General features: G+C 48.9%; 2 protein-coding genes across 4 annotated transcripts; both read left to right on the forward strand.

Annotated features, from left to right (window-relative positions):
• The first annotated feature begins 2 nt into the window (after positions 1-2).
• PABPC4 (poly(A) binding protein cytoplasmic 4) lies at positions 3-13,836 on the forward strand. Its single transcript, XM_080632558.1, has 15 exons — positions 3-143; positions 551-806; positions 6,596-6,789; positions 7,099-7,214; positions 7,687-7,826; positions 8,074-8,168; positions 8,766-8,903; positions 9,485-9,580; positions 10,070-10,342; positions 10,605-10,692; positions 10,859-10,978; positions 11,541-11,668; positions 12,291-12,384; positions 12,468-12,598; positions 12,677-13,836. Exons 2-15 carry the CDS (start codon positions 614-616, stop codon positions 12,761-12,763), a joined length of 1,893 nt encoding a protein of 630 aa, XP_080488684.1. The 5' UTR covers positions 3-143; positions 551-613; the 3' UTR covers positions 12,764-13,836.
• Positions 13,837-14,611: 775 nt separating this feature from the next.
• Positions 14,612-18,120, forward strand: PPIE (peptidylprolyl isomerase E). Of its 3 annotated transcripts, XM_080632279.1 has the most exons (10): positions 14,612-14,646; positions 14,750-14,848; positions 14,932-14,975; positions 15,598-15,624; positions 15,792-15,873; positions 16,433-16,533; positions 16,647-16,770; positions 16,850-17,035; positions 17,559-17,701; positions 17,778-18,120. In XM_080632279.1, exons 1-10 carry the CDS (start codon positions 14,616-14,618, stop codon positions 17,844-17,846), a joined length of 906 nt encoding a protein of 301 aa, XP_080488405.1. In that variant the 5' UTR covers positions 14,612-14,615; the 3' UTR covers positions 17,847-18,120. The 3 variants fall into 3 exon arrangements, with proteins under 3 accessions (XP_080488405.1, XP_080488404.1, XP_080488406.1); XM_080632278.1 differs by having other exon boundaries at positions 17,559-18,120; XM_080632280.1 differs by lacking the exon at positions 14,932-14,975 and having other exon boundaries at positions 14,618-14,646; positions 17,559-18,120.
• The last annotated feature ends 1,142 nt before the right edge of the window (positions 18,121-19,262 follow it).

Below are 19,262 nucleotides of genomic sequence, written 5' to 3' on the forward strand. Positions count from 1 at the left end.
CTGCTGCGGCCCGCTCCGCTCCCTCCGGCCGCCCCGCTCGGCCGCCGCCGCGCTGCGCGCTGCCCCGGCAGAGCCGGTCTGTTTGATAGAGATACATATATAAAATACAACCCCAGCGGAGGAGATTTAACTTTAAATGAAAGGTTAGTATCAATATATAGTGCAGAGAGGGGGCGTATGCCTAATTTCTGCCTTTTTTTACCTCAGAAAACCAAACGGCCTCCGCTGTGGAGAGCTGGGGCTACATCAGGCTCTTAAAGTGAAACAAGGGACGTGGGTTTAAGGGAGGTCGAGGCGGGTTTTGCCCAAGGGCTGTCTGTGGGCAGGCTCAGGAGACTGCGTATGGATTTTGGCTTCATACCGGAGCCCTGCTCTCCTGGAGCCTTAACTTAGGTCCTCTCTGATTTCCAGGCCTCTGTCCCCCCTCAGCCGCTCTGTCCCCTCCTGCCACCCCCCTCTCCCAGGCTGTGTCTGCAGGCCCCGGCTTAGCGAGGCTTTAAATCAGGGTTTTTGAGTTCACCCCTTCCTCAGTTTAAATATTTACCAAAAGCTCGACTTCAAGAAGCCCCAAGACCCCAGTGAGTTCCCCGCTGGGCGCACGTGGTGGGGGAAGATGAACGCGGCTGCCAGCAGTTACCCGATGGCGTCGCTGTACGTGGGTGACCTGCACCCCGATGTCACCGAGGCCATGCTCTACGAGAAGTTCAGCCCCGCCGGGCCCGTCCTCTCCATTCGGGTGTGCAGGGACATGATCACCCGCCGGTCCCTCGGCTACGCCTATGTTAACTTCCAGCAGCCGGCGGATGGTAAGTGACATATGCAGCCACATCTGTGGCTTCTTTCCTTTGCTTTTATTCACTTCTTTTTTGCTAATTCACACTTCTGTTGGTGTCTGTCACTATTAGAATGTTACAGGGTAAGTAACTTGCTAGTGACTCAAGCTGGAATGTTTTTTACTGCTTGATGTCTACAAGATGCACATCTTGGTAACACCTCTGATGGGCAGACCTATGTCTATCTATTCTAGGTAGAAATTTTCTACTTTCTATTTCTACCTATTCTAGGTAGAAATTTCTACCTATTTTAGGTAGAAATCTATTTCTGCCTATTTCTATGTAGACTTATCTATAAGTGATATTATATTAAACTTTAAAGACTTAGGTGTTTTTCACATAGGAGAATAATCTCCACTGTGTTCCCATTTGTTTTCATGTAGGCTTGGGCTATTTGTGTGCATCTCTGTGCAGCCAGTCCTAGTGAAAAAAGTTGAGAGTAGTTGGCCTTGGCTGAATGCTTAGTTCAGCCTCTGGCTGCCCACTCCAGTTTAATATTTAGGAGATCTGGTGGACTGCAGGTTGGTGTGTGCAGCAAGCAGCTGGATGGGTCTCCCAATCTGAGAGGTGTTATTCCTGCGTTAATGGGAAAGAAGATGTGGTGTTCAGTGTGTGGGAAACCAGGTTGTCTCCCATGCATGTCTCACATGTTGATTTGCTCTTGCCAGACTCTTTTTTTCATGCTTTAAGTTGGTTCCTGCTCACATAGGTAGAGCTGAGGCAGCAGGAGCATGTGAAAGATGGGACAGAAGAGGTCACTTTGGAACACATCTTTTCTGTAAGGAAAATGGGTCAGCATTTTCTGCCCTAGTTTTCAGAGCCTTTGCTTGTTGACTGGTGCAAGTTTATTGCTCTGTGCTGTCACCTAGCAGTATCTGCATGTGATGGCGACATCCAAAAGACAGATGAGAGTGAACTTCTCCCTTGAATTCAGTGCTTCACAGCAGCACAGACTTCAGCAGTAAGTAAACTTCCTTTTAGGCTGCAGTAGGTTCTCCTGCTTTACATTTTTACTGACAGCAGAGTGGTCTGTCTGTGGCACAGGTTCATTGACTTTGGATCAAAGTAGTGTGTAGATATATAGAATAATAGGAATGTTATTCAGGTTGTAGTCCTGCAAGGTTTCAGAGCCTCTGGGGTTGAAAAACGCTAGGATTTTACTTAGTCTGTTGTGATTATGTGCCATCCTAGCTTCCATCCTCTTCCAGGTCAGAGTACCTTCTGCATGCCCTTGCTTTGGGATGCAGGCGGATCTGATCCAGCACTTCTGATCCTTTCTCTTGCCAGGCTGATGAAAAGCTGCTTTGCACTCCAGTGCATAATTACTCATTCATGGAACTCTCAGAAGGTGCTTTTTTTGCAGGCTAAGCAATGTATTTCTGTTATAAAACTTCTCAGAGGGAAGGAACCTTAGAGCCTGATTATGTGATCTGCTGAGCCTGTCTGCTCTGACTCTCCCTTAGAAAACCACCTCTGGAGGTTTATGTGCTGTGCAGGCAAAGGTACAGTTACCCTGCCTGTGTTTAGGCTATAATCTCATTTTGTAGGATAAGAGAAATAAAAGTAAGGAGCAGAAATAAAGCCAAAAAAGAATCTGGAGTTCAGATTAGAGAAATGCTGGGGAAATGGGGTGCAAAAGTCTAGATAAAGTTCTCTTAAAGTAGCTGAGACCTGTATAGGTAATATGTAATATGTTAAAAGGGGAGAGTGGCTGGTGGTGTGCTTGCCTTAGCAGAAAGAAGTTCTGCACCTCATACAAATCTGAGGACATGGTGGCTTTCCAATGCATTTCAAGGTAATCTTTTATGGTAATAAATAGGCAGGATTTTAGAGAGAGGTTGCATCATTCAGGGCTCCTGGTGAGGCAGCAGACATTTTAGGAAGTCCCAGTGCTTGAAGTAGTACTTCAGCAAAGCGGTGTCCTGTTACTCCTGGGTCTTTAGAAGGTCAAGAGGTTTCAACCTAATCATATAGTTAATGTGGGCAAGGAGAAATACTCAAACTCCTCCTGCCCTGATGAAGAGATCTCTTGTGAAATGCTCCTGATTTCTTCTGGCTGGCAAACTGCAGCGTGTGTTACTTTGCCTAGTGCAAACCAGCTGCTATGCTGAATGTAGTGCAGGAGGACGTACACATACAGCTTTGGAAAGGTGGTGGGGTACTGTGGGCTCCCTGAAACATGCTTGAATATGAGGAGCAGAATTTCTGTTGCCAAATGCAGGAATAGAGATGATTTAAGATTCCTGCAGGAGGGATCTGCATTTTCTTCCAGGAATACATAATCAGAAATGCATTTGGGCTTCATTTTACTGAATCTGCGAGAAGGTGGGGGTGTTGCATAGCACGGGAAGGGATCTGTTTTGATTTATGGGTGATAGGAAATGCTACAAAATCCCACTTAAAGTAGATGGGAAGCTTTGTGCTCTCAAAAATTGTAGGGAAGTTCTTGTGGACACATTGTTAGTATGCTTCAAGTGGCAATAGGTATTAAAGAAGTCGCTGTATGATAGCTTGCATTTCCCTGGCATCTTTTGTGGGAGGAGGAGTGCTTTTAAATCTGAAGAAAACAAAGGATCACTTTTTAGTGTGGTAGACAGATCTCTGGCCTTATGGCTAGAGAAAGGCCACAGGAAGACATGGAGCCAGAACTCTTCCCCATGATGTGGGGCCACCAAGAGCTCACACTGTTACACCCTGAACACACTCTGTACTTCCAGAGTTCCTGTGTCTGAATTGCCTCAAAGCTGCTTGTTTCCTTTGTTTTTGTCAGATGATGGAGAGATGCTTGACCCTGGCAGGGGCTGTGCATTGTCTCACTGATGTAGTCTCTGCAAAGAGGTTATTTTTAGTGAAAAGAAGCTCTGCTGTTTTCAATTGAACTTCTTTGGTGTAGTAACCGGTAAATGCTGAACACTGAACCTGTTGTACTGTGATAGGCAGATTAAGCTTCAAAGGTCTGGCTGGTTCAGGCTCAGCTGTAGTTGTTAATATTTATTCTTTTTGACTGTGAAGGAGAGAAAGAAAAACTCATTTCATTTGAAAGAAAACCTGAATTTCCTTTTTCACAACTTCCTCATGCAGGTTAATTGCATTCCAGGGTTTCATAATAATGGCACTCATGACATGACAACTCAGATAATGAAGCAGAGAAACTTTAATATGGCTCCAGAGATAAGCTGTTCTGGAAGTACAGAGAAAACAATGTTTCCCAAGCCAAGGCAGAACCCAGAGCTGGGGTGAGATAAATAGCTCTGAAGCAGCAAGGTGTACAAGTGTATGGATTAAGTTTTTGTCTCTTCCTTAGAGGAGAGGATAATGTAAGAGAAGAGCTGAGGGCTTCATTGCCAACAGTGTTTTGTTCTAACTCCAGCAACCAAGAGATTTAAGCCTGTCTCTGTGCAGAGTTTCTCATGGGTGAATCTTGGGCTGTGCCTGTGGTTATCTGTGTTTGTGTTGCTCAGCCACAGCTGCTAATTCCAGCATTGTGTTAGCTCTGCAGCAGGGAGCCTCTAAGGCAGATTAATGACTTTGAGGCCTCAGGCAAACTGCAAGGAGTGTTCATGTGCTTTCCCTACCTAGAAGGCTGTGGAAGAGGAATGAAAAGGAAGCCTGAAAGAAGTTAAGAGAATGTATGATGTTCTATATGAGTTGCAGTTGAGTCCGTTGGAAGGATGACAGGAAACAGTGGGAGAGAAAGATACAGGAACTGAAATGGCTGAAACTTCGTGGCTTAAATAGAAAAAAAAATGAGAAGGTGTTTGCTCAGATTAAGGAAATGAATCAGATGTGCTTAGTGTGAGTCAGCCACATAATTCATGCTGATCCTTTACAGGTTTTTTTAGGTCCTGGTGTAATGTGATTGCATTTCCACCTGTGGGTATGACAGACGTTCCTCAGATCTGGAAGTCCATCCAGAGCTTTCTTGCGCCCATGCTCACAAGAAGTGTCTGAGTGAATTTTAAGTGGACTGTAATGATAGAGTGCAATACTAGCAAGCTATGTGCTTAAGTATATGATGAGGAAGCTCTAAAGAACTGGGAGTAGTTTATAACTAGGCTGTATCTTGGTAGTTGCTGCAGTGTTTCACAGTTCCCTCTGGTTCTGTCTCACTGCTACATCTGTTTGTCACCTTTCAGCAGGAGCCCTGTTTCTGCTGCAAATGGTATATGCAACTAGTTTGTGTCCTTGCCAACACATGCTTCTGCAGGACCTCTCCCTGCTATAAATAAACACTGCCAAATTTGACAAGCTGGACCGAGTTGCCTGCTGAAGTGCCTCTTAGGAGTGGGCTGCAGGAAGGACCTCACTTGCACTTGCACTGACTCAGAGTAGCAGCTGAGGAATCATTTTAGTGTGGCAGTTAGTTGCATTTAACACCTTGGACTGAACAGAGCTACTAGAGTTCTTGCTAGTATAACTTCCCTCCTTCTTTTATTTTTCCTGACTACCTCAGGAATGAAGTCCAGCAGAGCTTGCCTCCCAGCTGGTTGTATCTGTGAAGGTGTATGTGGGAAAAACAGCAATAGCACCACTTCAGTTTAAAAGGCAACAAGAAGAACATTTCAAAGCACTTGAATCATTCTGGGAAACTTCCGTGCAGTAGCTGAAAGTTGATTTTGGGGGTAGGGAGTGCAGGAGGCTTTTGTAGGCCATGTCCCATTGGGGTTACTAGAGCTAGTTTTGTGAAATGCTGAGTAGTGCAGCTCTGGCTGCAGCAACAGAGTCACATGAAAGAAAGTGTTTGAACTGCCATTTTCCTTGAATTTCCTGCTCCTGAAATCTAATCAGCAATTCTCTCTGGGTGAAGGTGGCTTGGAAGAACTGAGCCAAACAAATCTGGATAGCTCAGGTTCTGCCCTGTTAATAGTCCTTGATTTTAATGCATGTCTATCCCTCTCTTTTCCCGCTTCATGCTGGGGATTAACAGTCTGTCTTTTTCTCTGCTTGCTCCATGCTGGGAGTGTTTTCTGGCACAGAAGAGTCCCAAGCATCTCAATTTTATGAACAGGATCCTGATGTGTGTACGTAATGATCCTTTTAATATATCAGTGGGCAGCAGAAATAGAATTGTGGAGAGGGTTTCAGTGTAGGTTAGAATGACAGTGCTGGGGTTTTTGAGTTTAGATCAGTACTTCCCTGTTCATCAGATCAGGTTATGGGCTTCCTCCCCCCCCCCCCCCCCGAGTTTTGTCCATTTTTGCTGTCATCTTTAGATTTAGCAACTTAGGAATTTTTTTTTTGGCCACATAAGTCAGAAGCTGCCTCATGCCTTCTTCAGCCAGCCACGTGTTCATGCATGCTCTCCCTGACATGATGGGGAGATGATCCTTTTCTCTTCATAGAGATGAGTATGGGTGGATGTGAGCTTTGTGAGAAGCAACCAAGCCAAACATTCACTTTCGTTACTTCCCTTTTTCCCCATGGTTTCCTGTATTTGCTTTCCTTCTTTGGGTGGAGCAATTTACCTTTATAATAGTTAAGACTAACTGATAAATCCCAAGCATTTTGATATTCATTTTGCTGTGGTTGTTAAAACATTAATATAGATTTAAAAGAGTCTATTAAGCCTATTCCATACTTAAAACATGTCTAATGACTGTGCTGCAAAGGCCTCGCTTGAAACACCGAGTTAAAAAGTCGTTGGAATTAGTCACCAAATGCCTCCATGAGCTGAGTAGAATTCAGAGAGAATGATCACCTCCATGATGGAAGCCTTTATTCTTTAACAAACCACAGAAATCTGTTCTTGACTTCTCTTGCAGCTGAGCGTGCTCTAGATACCATGAATTTTGATGTGATCAAAGGAAAACCCATTCGCATCATGTGGTCTCAGAGGGACCCCTCCTTGAGGAAGTCAGGGGTTGGGAATGTCTTCATTAAGAACCTGGACAAATCCATTGATAACAAGGCACTTTATGACACATTCTCAGCGTTTGGGAATATTTTGTCCTGCAAGGTGAGATGTGGTTGCTTTGTCCCATTCTGTTCTAGCAGTGACACGATCAGACACATCCAGTGTAGGAAGCAAAAGGGACACCTTTCACTGAGTGAGGAGTGGAGTCTGTAAAGGCAGAGATGACCAAAAGCTCAGGGATTGCTGAAGTTACCTCAGGTTGGGTCATGAAGTGCACAAGCCTGAAACGCAGATAGTGTCTTCCTAGTGCTGCTCCTTGGCAGTAACCTATTTCTGTATGCTGGCCTTTTGTCTGAGTGTGACAGAGGCAGAAAACAGAGAGAACTGACATTCTGTTCTCCTTCCACATAGGTGGTGTGTGATGAGAATGGGTCTAAGGGCTACGCGTTTGTGCACTTTGAGACACAGGATGCTGCAGACAGAGCCATCGAGAAGATGAACGGCATGCTGCTGAACGACCGCAAAGTGTGAGTGTCACAGCCAGCAGCACCAGCGAGCGCATGACCCGGGATGCATCTCGGTATTAACAGGGACACACAAGGCACTGGTTCTCCTGGCCCCAAGCCTTGGCCTGCTACCTCTCCACTACAGGGCTGGTGAGTGACCCTGCCCAAGCCATGGCCTGCTACCCCTCCATCATGGGCCTGGTGGGTTTCCCTGACCAAGCCTTGATTTGCTGCCTCTTCACTAGTGGGCTGGGGTGGGTTTCTGTGTCCAGTACTCTCCACTGCAGAGCTGGGTGGGCATTCTTGGCCAACTGTAGGACAGGTGATTTTTCCAGTTGGTCTGTGGCCTGTTTGTCCTTCTCTTCTGCTGTCACTCTTGTCCCTATGCCCAGCTTCTACTACACACTCATTTTTTGCCTCGCTGCAAGTCACACATTGCTTTTTCTGGCCTTGAAAACAAGCTGCTTACTGGGATTTTCCTTCTTTCTTACAGATTTGTTGGGAGATTCAAGTCTCGTAAAGAACGGGAGGCTGAGTTGGGAGCCAAAGCAAAGGAATTCACCAATGTTTATATCAAAAACTTTGGGGATGACATGGATGATGAAAGACTAAAGGAGCTCTTCAGCAAATATGGTAAATTCAGAAACACTTCTAATGAGGCTGTGAACTTTGTGACCCATGGCAGTTTAACAGGACCAGTGTCTGGTTCTGCCTGGGTCACTTGGAAGCTGAGGAACATAAAGAGTTGATGTGTGGGTACTAGTTGTGCCAAATGTTAGACAGGAGGCAGAGGCTGCTGAGGAGATGAGAGAGGGAGGGCTGGGAGTTTAGTCCTGAAATAGTTCTATGGTATTTTACTAACCCTGTCCCTTGGTAACAGGTAAAACTCTGAGTGTTAAAGTGATGACAGACCCCACTGGAAAATCCAAAGGCTTTGGCTTTGTAAGCTTCGAAAAGCATGAAGATGCTAACAAGGTATGACTGGGTTTTATGCTGCTTGGGTATCTTCAGAGAAGAAAAACTTGGTTTATCAGGGGAGAATGTGAAAATGAGAGAAAACTCTGCCTCAGGCATAACCTCTTCCAGATTTGGGAACTTAGAAATCTTTTGCACCTTACTAGCTTGACATTAAATGGTAACTTGGCATTTCTTCAGCTTCCTAGATCTACACAGAATATAGTGCTGTAATCAAGAACATTAAGTGCTGAAGAAATATTACAGTGCAGGGTTTGAAGGGAGAAGCATCTTGAGTGAGAACATTGCTTAAAAATGGTTTTCTCTGAGCAGCAGGCTTATTAAAATTTGGCCTTAACTTCAAGAAGAGATGGGGATAAATTCCCAAGTTGCATTAGTCCTGCAGGTAGAGTGGTGATGTCAGCATGGTCTCTCCTAATCACTTCAGTTTGTCTATAATTAGCCTGCTGTTACACAGTGCAATGATAAAGGGTCAGCCTTGGTTTATTGCCTGATGGGCAGTGATACAACATGAGCTTTGGACAGTCCTGTTTTCAACAGGAATAGTTGCTGTCTCGCTTTAGCAGTTGACAGTTTCCTCTTGACCCCTCTGTCCAGGCAGTAGAAGAAATGAATGGGAAGGACATCAATGGGAAGATGGTGTTTGTAGGCCGAGCACAGAAGAAGGTTGAGCGCCAGGCAGAGCTGAAACGGAGGTTCGAACAGCTAAAACAAGAGAGACTCAGCCGGTACCAGGTGAATTGTCTGTTCCTCTCCTGAATTTAGGCACCATTTTCAGTCTGTTGGGAGACTTGTATGGGATTGCCAAAGTAGTCATTGTCCTGTGAGAGATCCTGGGAGTTAAAATGTAAAGGTATCTGGGGACAAAGGCGCATCCGGGCGTAGTCTTGGCAATGCAAGTGTGTAGGAGGACATGAGAAAGCAGCCAGTCCCCTTTACTTTCAATGGGGATACCTAGAAGGATGAAAGAGACAGCAAAACCCTCTACTGTTGTCTCTTAATTTATGGCAAAACTGGGTCATGTCGGAGATTGCATCAAATCTTTCCCAGGTCATGAGATACAGTGCTGAGCTGGGGATACATGATGCAACAGAAAAGCAGAGGAAATCCAGACAAGCTCCCTTTCACCACAGTGGGACTTGTCTCTACGCCTTTGCAACATTTATTGCTTCAGCTTTGGGTGGTATGAAGGGAACACGATGCTAAATTGAGAGTTTTTCAGATAAATTACAGCTCTGGCAGATGGATGCTAACAGTCAATGTGCTCAAAGTTTTCTTTGATGTTATGGATGTCTCATTGTTCTCTCCCTTTCTAGGGTGTTAATCTATATATTAAAAACCTAGATGACACCATAGATGATGAAAAACTGAGGAAGGAATTCTCACCTTTTGGCTCAATAACAAGTGCCAAGGTATTGTGGGCTTGGGGCTATTTGGGTTTTAAAGCCTGAAGAAGGAACTGTATCTGACCTGGGATTGAAGGGGCAGTTCTATTCCCTGATCATTGTGATCCTGAGAACATCTGGGCTAATAAACACACAGATTTCTTTGGGTCTTGGTGGGATCTTACTGAAAAATTGCTTCATTCCCCCATCAAAAGAGGAGGCAGGAAGTGGGAAAAGTGCTCGTTGGAGGTGACTCCCAGTAAGCATGACATGGCATTTTCCTTTAGAGCTTTCACCAAATCTTTCCCATTCCTTACTGCTCAGTGTGGGCCTGGGGACACATGGTGCATACAGAAAGGCAAAGCAAATCCAGGCAGGTGACTTCTCAGTGGGTACCTGCCTCTACACCTCTGCAACAGTTACATCCAACCTGCCTGAAATGGGATGTGTTAAAACGTGGGTTCTTAGCTGAAGTTCTTGTTATGGTGTTCCACTAGCAATTGATCTTTACTGCAGGTGATGCTGGAAGATGGACGGAGCAAAGGGTTTGGCTTTGTCTGCTTTTCCTCTCCAGAGGAGGCCACAAAAGCTGTGACAGAGATGAACGGGCGAATTGTGGGCTCAAAGCCGTTGTATGTAGCACTTGCCCAAAGGAAAGAGGAGCGAAAGGCCCATCTGACCAACCAGTACATGCAGCGCATCGCTGGGATGAGAGCCCTGCCTGCCAACACAATCATTAACCAGTTCCAGCCTGCTGCTGGGGGCTATTTCATGCCTGCTGTGCCCCAGGTAAGCTGAGCTAGTGTGGATTTTGAACCTGTCTTGGAGCTGTGGTGGTTCAGCTGCAGTAATCTTACTTGAGCCTTTCTGTGCCTATGAACAAGTAACTCCTAATGAAGGGTGCAGGCAGTGGAGTTAATTCTGTGACTTCCTAACTGCCTCTTAATGTGACTTGAGTGTTGAGTCCTGGCAACAGCTGCCAAAACATGTTGTGAACAATGTTTATTACTCACTTAGATGTTGTCTCTGAGCTTGTCTAATCTTTCTTCAGGCTCAGAGCAGACCCACTTATTATGCACCCAATCAAATGGCACAGATGAGACCCAACCCACGCTGGCAGCAAGGAGGAAGACCTCAAGGTGAGAGAACATTTTTGGCTCTATGAACTTTTCGGCTGTACTTTCCAACCACAACAACGCGCATGCTCTCCTTGGTGTACACAACCCCAGCCTGCTTCCTGTAGTTGACTGTCCTGACCTGCAAGTCGGTTCTGTTTTGAGGATTTCCCCTCATTTCTTCCATTAGGCTTCCAGGGAATGCCAAATGCCATGCGCCAGTCTGGACCACGGCCAGCACTGCGCCACCTGGCCCCTGCTGGCAATGCCCCGGCCTCTCGTGGCCTCCCTGCCGCTGCCCAGCGAGTTGGTAAGGTGTCTGCTTCCAGGCTCTCCCCTTGTCTGTGAGGGACGAGGATGCTCTCGAGATTTGACTTCTGCTTCCAAAGATGGTTGTCAGATACGGATAACCAAAGATCACCAGAATGAATGGGCAGAGACAGCACCTGAATCTTTGCTATTGCTCACTGTGCATTCCACATTTGGGGGCAGTTGGTGCTACAGCACAGCAGTGGAAATCCAGATAGGTTGTTCTCCACTGGTTTGGAACTCGTTCCTACACCTGTGCAACATTTACCACTCAAAGAGGGGAAAAAAGAAGGCTCTTTAGGTTATGGATACTGTTTTCAGAGTAGAGCATCTAAATTAATTCTATACCAGTGAATAGTTTAGAAAGTACGTTAAGTGCCAGATGTGGAATCCCTGGCTGACTGTCAGAGAGAATAGCCCCTTCCTAAGGTAGCCAGTTGCATTTTGCAGACTGGTTCCCAAAGAAGTTCTGAGCGTAGTTTGGCTTCAGCAGTTAACAGCAGACATCCCCACTTGCACTTTGCTGTAGGTGTCTGTAGATCTGTTCTCTTCCTCTCTTGCAGGAGTGGGCGCTGCAGCGCAGAGCTTGGCCCCTCGCCCGCCCGTGGCTGCCCCCGCTCCCAGAGCAGTTCCTCCCTACAAATACGCCTCCAGTGTCCGCAGCCCGCACCCGGCTGTGCAGCCCCTGCAGGTACCACGAGGGGCTGCACGACTCTCTCCATGTGCTGCAGTCCAACAGGATTTACGTGCAGCTCAAGTGTTTCTGCAGAAACCTGAAGCTACTTTTATACCCCAGACAACCATGGTGATTTGGAATTTAAAAACCTGGCGGTTGTACCTTTGCCGGGGGCAGTTGCTTCACCTGCCTTGTACTTGCAATCCCTTTTCCACCCAGATTTGCTGTAAGGGTGTTTTTCTTGGTTCTTTGCTTTCCCATTTTGCAGCCATTTGTTCTCTCACCTCTTTGCCACATCCTCACTCGAGGATCATTGAAAGCACAGTTTGCTTCTCCCACAAATCTGTGTTGTAAAAAAAGCAGGCATGGATGTTGCTCTTTCTCAGTTGCAACGTTTTTTGATACAGTTTCTGCAAGATACTTAGAGTGCCCACGTGTGACACTGAGGTCAGGAGTTGGAAGGGAGCATGTTTGTGAACCAAGGGCACCTGACCTGTCCTTTCCTTGAAACACCAGTCTGCTATAGGCTTGACAAAGGTTGTGTTTTTGAAGGAGGGAGTGGATGTTGTCTGTCTCTAAATATGAAGCAATCAGCCCTAGTACCTGTTTCAGAACCCTCATGTCTGCCCTTCCATAGGCACCTCAGCCTGCAGTCCATGTGCAAGGACAGGAGCCGCTGACCGCCTCCATGCTGGCTGCTGCTCCCCCCCAGGAGCAGAAACAGATGCTGGGTAAGGGAAACTCCGTCAGGTTTCAGAGATGACTTTGTAATTGAAACTCAGCTGTCTGAACTCCCTTCTTTTGTAACTCCCAGGAGAACGTTTGTTCCCTCTGATCCAAGCTATGCACCCCAGCCTGGCAGGGAAGATCACAGGAATGCTGCTAGAGATTGACAACTCAGAGCTGCTGCACATGCTGGAGTCTCCGGAGTCCCTCCGGTCAAAGGTAGATGGCTTGTTCTGTTAGGTGGGGTGGGGAGCTCTGCTCAGGAGAGCTGCTCTCATGCCTGAATTGTCTCCTGAGGTGGAGGAGGCCGTTGCAGTGCTGCAGGCTCACCAAGCCAAGAAGGAAGCTGCCCAGAAGGTGGGCGTGGTTGCTGCTACCTCTTAAACCAGGAAGACTGGTGAGTGTCTCTGTCCTTAAACTCACTTATAAGCTTCCACATCGGAGGGAATAAAGTGTGATGGTTTGTGAATGCAGCCAGTCTGGAGACCCACGTGCAGCACTCGTCTGAGTTTACTCCATTCTTTAAAATCCAGCTCAACCCAACCCCCTGATGTGGTTTCCCCCAATATAATCCTTACTTTGTGGAAGCTTTAGAAATACTCTTCAGAAATCTTAATTAAAGTAAGCATCAGAAAGATGGTGTGTAAGTCCCTGACATGTTCCTAGCAGGTGACATGTCAAGGGAAGGATTGAGTCTTTTGAAGCTGCTAGTCTGGGAAATAAAAAGAGACACAAGAGGCTTCAGTGACTGTGAGGTCAACACAGTCTGTTCATGCCTGTTCCTTAGCCTGACAATCATCTGCCAGTCATCAGTGTGTTTTAAGGTGCTGGTGTTGGAAATGTCTGTTCGCTGCATGGGTCTGCCCAAGCAAATGCCATCTCCTGTGTTTGGAGCTGGCTCCTGTTTAACCTTAATAAGGTTTTTGATTATTTGAATGCCTCTTCTTGCTTTAATGATCCATTTTTCTGTGGGTTGTCTGGAATTGACAACTTCAGTTCTTTTTCTGAAGCTGTTGTGGTCAGATGTCCCAGCTCACAGGGGTGCAGAATGGTACTTCTGTCCATCCATTCCTCAGTGGCTTCTCTGTGAAGGAATTAAGAGTTTCTTGTCAGATGATCAGAAGTGGGTATTTTCCACAGCTGTTAACAGCCTTTCCACACCTTGCAAATGATATTGGAGTCACTTAAAATATACTTTAACATATATGTATATTACATTAATATAATAAGCTCATGTTGGAGCTGTATTGTACATGGCTTGTGCTGTGGGGAACTTGGCTCTCTGGATTGAGGTGTGCTGGCTGTAGGTAACCTCTGCCTCTTTTCTTCTAGGATGCAAAGAAGCCAAATAGCCCCTTTGTAGCCATCAGCTCAAGATGTTTGGAGGCTCCTCCCTGTCCTGCAGATCTCAATGCCATGCATCCTATCACATAGTTTATTGCGTTTTGTAAATTAATCTTTAAGGTCTTATTTAAAAAGCCAGGTCTGAAGCTTTAGATCTCCCAAACCAGAACTGGGCTTGCAAGCTTCTCCGCTGTGGCCAGAACAGAGCTGCCCTTTGTTTCTTCTGAGGAGGACACCTGGGATTTTAGGTTGGACGTATTTTGTGGTTTTGGTTTTAAACTCAGCAATCCAGTTTGGAAAGTCTGGAAAGCATTTATCAATAAAGGAATAAAATTCCACTCTGTTTGTCATCTTCATTTGCTCAGTGGTGTGATAGAGCTCAGTGCAGTCAGATTTGTGAGTGTATGAATGCTATGTGAACAGTGTGATTGGAGTTGTTATTGCTGACTGTGGAGAAAGGCTGCTTGAGGCTGGGTGACAGTGGCATGCCAGGAGCTGTTTTTCAAAGGCAGGCAGTGTGTGGTGGCTTCCTCTGCATCCCCCCGCTGCTGCAGAGCAGCTCTGCTGCCCTTGGGGTGCATTTTAATGCTGGTGTTCAATGGTTTGGCTGCTCTTGGAGTATCTCTTGACACGAAAGGGATCCAATTGAGTGCAACTCCTGCTTCCTAGATACGGCTGCCTCCACCTTCACCCTCTACCGCCGCCGCATGTGGGGTCAGTCAATGCTCTGAGCCGGTTTGGGTGTCCCGTTGGAGTCCAGAGCGCTGCCCCTGCAGTCGAACAGGCAAATCCCGCCGCGGCCGGGCCTCCGGTGCCCCGGGGCCGTGCCGCAGGAGGGTGGCGGGAGTCACGTGATTCCGGGTCGCGCTTGTCACGTGGTTCCGGCGCGAAGATGGCGGCCACCAAGCGGGTGCTGTACGTAGGTGAGTGCCCGGGTCGCTGTACCGGTGTCTGCGGTCGCTGCCCGGGGTCGGGGGCGCTGCCCGGAACCCGTGGCCGGTGTCGGTGACTGGTGTCCGCCCGCAGGCGGGCTGGCGGAGGAGGTGGACGAGAAGGTGCTGCACGCCGCGTTCATCCCCTTCGGCGACATCACCGACATCCAGATCCCGCTGGACTACGAGACGGGTGCGTGCCCCGGACGGCGCTGCTGGGCGCCCGCGGGCGCGGGTGTCTGTGCTGCCCGTGACCGCTCGCTTCTTCCTCTGCAGAAAAGCACCGCGGGTTCGCCTTTATCGAGTTCGAGCTGGCAGAGGTGCGACAGGGACGGGAGCACTTCTAACAGGGGGCTTTGGGCTGGAGCCTCCTCCTGGTGGATGCGGTTGGTGGCAGCAAACGGGGGTTACCTCTGGTGTTCCTCTGCTTTGCCAAGTTCCCACTTTCTTATGGGCACTGCTCACCTGAGCCGCTCCTGGAGCTCGGCAGCAGCGGGCAGGTTTCTTGGCTTCGTGTATTTCATCGAATCCCAGCCTGGGTTGGGTTGGAAGGGACCTTAAAGCTCCTCCAGCTCCAGCCCCTGCCACGGGCAGGGACCCCTTCCACTGGAGCAGCTTGCTCCAAGCCCCTGTGTCCAACCTGGCCTTGAACACTGCCAGGATCGTAGAGCCTGCCCTGGGCTTCACACACAAGATCTCTCCTCCTCTCCCAAACGCTGGTGTCAGCAATAGAGCATCTTAAATAAAATGGGTTTATGGGATCAAATGTGGGAAGAGGAGCTCCATGTACTGGATTGGATACAGCTCCTGCAAGATCCATTGGTTCATATATAGATGAGGTTTAGGAGCACAGTCCCTGGGCAGTCTTTTTTGCATGTACTTTGCTTTGAAAGGAAGAGAAGAGGTGATATAATCATGATCTTCTTTCACCTCTTTTGGCAGGATGCAGCAGCAGCGATAGACAACATGGTAGGCACCCTGTTTGGGGACGAGTGGCTTTGCTGCCTTCCCAGCAGCGAGGCCCCGCATGGTATGGGCTACACCAAGAGCTCTCTGGTTCTCCCCTATGGGGAGCTGGGGGGCACGGTGATTTTTATACCCTTTGGTGGGCTTTGTTGTGCTTTTCTCCTCGGCAGAACGAGTCTGAGCTCTTTGGCAGGACAATTCGGGTGAACTTGGCCAGACCCATGCGAATTAAAGAGGGATCATCGAGACCTGGTGAGTTGGTGTCTGGGAGGGGAGAACATCCCCATGGATGCTCAAAGTTTTGTGCATCAGCCATCAGACCCCAGGGCAGAGACCTTTGCTCTGCTTCCCATCTGGGTCGCTCATGGGTCTGGGTAGCATCCAGATAACTGAATAACCACATAACCCAAAATACCCCCTCGTTCCTTGGGTGGAAACACTCTTGGCTGCACTCCTGATTATCTTCATGCCTGCTGGCAGAGGGCACAGCAGGCACACCGTGCCAGGCAAAATTGCACACACAGCTGGCCACATCTGTGAAAGCAGATGGGGCCGAGGGCTTGCCAAGCACTCATGCAGTGTGATGGGCAGTGGCGGCGAACAGGCCACAGGCTTGCCCTGTGTGGAGGCACCTCTGGGAGGAAGAAGAGTTGACTTTGTCTCTTCTTTGCCCACTTGCTGTGTCTGCTGGGGTAGGCTGTGCCCTGACCTGTGCAGGTGTGTGTGTGCTCACGTGTGTGCTCCTGGTTGTGCTCATGTCCGTGCTCATGTGTGTGCTCCGGTGCTCTGACCCTTCCTTTTGCCGTCGCAGTCTGGTCAGATGATGACTGGCTGAAGAAGTTTTCAGGGAAGACTTTGGAGGAGAACACAGAGGAGGGAGGAGCAGAGGCCTCCAAAAAAGAGGTGCAGGAGGTAGGAAAACCCTACAGAGCTGTCTGCATCCCTGCTGTCCCGAAGGCCTAACTGCCGCTGGAGGCAAAGCAGCGGGATGTCATCCCAGCTCATTGTTTCCTTTTCCTGCTCAGGGTGAGCCTCCTGCCAAGAAATCCCGGGCGAACCCTCGGGTTTTCATGGAGATCAAGATTGGAAACAAGCCTGCGGGGCGGCTGCAGATCCTCCTGCGCTCGGATGTGGTGCCCATGACCGTAGGTGAGGACTGGTTCAGCCTCCCCGGCGTGGAGCCTTCCAGCAGACCCAGCTCTCACCTCTCTCCCCTTGCCCCGGACAGAGAATTTCCGCTGCCTCTGCACCCATGAGAAAGGCTTTGGCTTCAAAGGGAGCAGCTTCCACCGCATCATCCCCCAGTTCATGTGCCAGGCTGGCGACTTCACCAACCACAACGGCACTGGAGGCAAATCCATCTACGGGAAGAAGTTTGATGATGAAAACTTCATTCTGAAACACACGGGGCCAGGTAGAGCCATCTCCTGGGCAGGGGCTGGGGAGCAAAGGGGCTCAGTGTTGTCTAGGGGCCACCCTTGGGCTGGTTTGATAGACTGTGTTGGTAGTAGCAGCCCTGAATTATAACCTCTGTTGGCAAAACACTTCTGGTGTTCACACACTGTGAACTTCCAGTGTTGCATAATGGAAAAAAGAGTTTCAAAGCTGCTTTCCTTTGCTTTTGAAGGAGTCACGGTGTGATTATGAAGCCCAGCAAAAAGCAAGCAGGTTTATCTCCGTGCAAACAGCTTTTCTGTTACTGCAGCTATAAATGGATGAGCAATCTCTACCCTTTTCCGTCTTTCATGCTTGCAGGTGTTTCTCTGTTGTTTCCAGTAGTTTGTGGAGTTTAAGATCCAGAGGCTCTCTTAAAACTGGCAGTGTTTTGCAGGGTGTGGGAACGGGTTTGGGTCAAAGCATCAGCTCCCGTGCTGGAGCTCATCGCTCCCACCCCAACCAGAGCCCTGCCCTTTAACAGGGTTTAACCCTTTTAACAGGGCTGTTATCGATGGCAAACTCGGGCCCAAACACCAACGGCTCCCAGTTCTTCATCACGTGTGAGAAAACAGACTGGCTGGACGGGAAGCACGTGGTGTTCGGGGAGGTGACGGAGGGCATGGACGTGGTGCGGCAGATCGAGGTGGGTGTGAGCAGAGCCAGCCTCCTTCCCCTCCGTGGCCTTCGTGCCTCTGACTCCTGCTGCTCTGTTCCCCAAGGCTCAGGGCACTAAGGACGGGAAACCGAAGCAGAAGGTGATCATCTCAGACTGCGGAGAGTGCCCCTGAGCATGGGCTGAGCCTGGCCAGGAGGGGCTGGGACCCGGCTGGGATGGGATGGCCCCGTGGTGCCCCAGCAGAGCCCAGCTCCTGTGGCTCCTGGGGTGGTTCCTGCTAACGCTGTTGGTGTGAACCTGCCCATGAACCGTGCTGCGGGGCCCGATCCCTGCAGGGATAAACCGCTTCCAGGCCCTGCTGCCCCGAGCCGGGCAGGGCTGGTCCTGCTGCTGTGTTCAGAAGGACTTGGGTTGGGAAAAATAAAACCTGGTTTTATAAATACTGAGGGCCTGCCCCCGGCTGTTGAATTCTCACTGGGTGAGGGTGGTCTTTGCTTTAGGGGTTTCCTCATCTTCTCAAATCTGGTGCCTAAATCCTGGCTCCATGGGAGCTATGTGCGCTAGGGCAAGAAGAGCCGAGGGAATCTCTCATGCCTCTTCCACAGCAGGATCTTGTGGAGGTGTTTTGGCGTGTCTCTGGCCCTGTAGTCTCCTTTCCCATCAGCAGAGGGAGGCAGGTCCATGGCCGGTGGATGTCCTGCTGGGAACCCAACTCCATCCCCATCTGAGAGGGAGGGAGTTTACTGGGATGTGGGTGGGAGAACAAGGTTGGGACAAGAAGCTCCAGGAAATGAAGCCCTTTGGTTGGTTGTCAGAAGAACAGAACTAAGGGATGAGGCTGGGGGAGGTGGTTTAATTTTCAAAGGGGGAATAGCCCCACATACCCTTATAGTTCCCATCAGTGGGAAAGTGATTGATTTGGGCTTTCCCATGAAATGATGGCGCTGCGTACTTCTGGGAATGTGTGTTCCTGGGGAGGAAGGGATGTGCGGGGTTGGAAGCAGGGATGGGGGGAGCCAGACCAAAGGGGAGGATGAGGGGTGCGTGGCTGGGGTTTAGGGAGATGTTTTCTGTGCTATTGGGAATTCCCAGGTTTGCCAGCCCGGCTGCTCCCAGGGTAGGTTTGTTTTCCATAATAACCACAGGCTGCTCCTATTCACTTCCTGCTTTTCCACACTGGTCGGGGGTTGTGCTTCACCCTGCAACTGGAACAAGGCAAGATCCAGGCACTCGGATGTGATCCCTGACAAACAACCAAACCCACCCAGCGTTTCCTTCCCTTCCTCCCTCCTTGTCTCCAAAAAGCTGAGATTTAAACGCCAGATCCTTGCAGTCACCTTCAACAACCCCTGAAGCAGGGGAAGCCCTTGTTCCATGTGGGAATCACTGGGAGCCCTGGCCTTTCTCCTGCTGCACAGAGCCAGGATCACCTCCTGAGCTGGCTTTCAGGTGGAATGAAGCCAGCAGATCAATTCTTCCCAAAGAAGTGAGGCCTTTCTTTGGGAAGCAGGGCAATGGCGCGGGGCAGACCCCATGTTGGTGGCTCTGTTGGGATCTTTGCCTGGGGCTAGGCCAGGATGTTTGTTCC

This window comes from Psittacula echo (assembly GCF_963264785.1).
Source record: "Psittacula echo genome assembly, chromosome: 21".
In the NCBI taxonomy this organism is placed as follows: Eukaryota; Metazoa; Chordata; class Aves; order Psittaciformes; family Psittacidae; genus Psittacula; species Psittacula echo.

What these genes read in the sequence shown, in the direction of transcription:
- PPIE (XM_080632278.1), top strand. Translation starts at nt 14,616, where the DNA reads ATGGCGGCCACCAAGCGGGTGCTGTACGTAG. An exon ending in CAAGCGGGTGCTGTACGTAG is followed by an intron (nt 14,647 to 14,749) that starts GTGAGTGCCCGG and finishes GTCCGCCCGCAG; the next exon opens with GCGGGCTGGCGGAGGAGGTG. An exon ending in CAGCAGCGATAGACAACATG is followed by an intron (nt 15,625 to 15,791) that starts GTAGGCACCCTG and finishes TCTCCTCGGCAG; the next exon opens with AACGAGTCTGAGCTCTTTGG.
- PABPC4 (XM_080632558.1), top strand. Translation starts at nt 614, where the DNA reads ATGAACGCGGCTGCCAGCAGTTACCCGATGGCGTCGCTGTACGTGGGT. An exon ending in GGAATATTTTGTCCTGCAAG is followed by an intron (nt 6,790 to 7,098) that starts GTGAGATGTGGT and finishes CCTTCCACATAG; the next exon opens with GTGGTGTGTGATGAGAATGG. An exon ending in CGGCTGTGCAGCCCCTGCAG is followed by an intron (nt 11,669 to 12,290) that starts GTACCACGAGGG and finishes GCCCTTCCATAG; the next exon opens with GCACCTCAGCCTGCAGTCCA.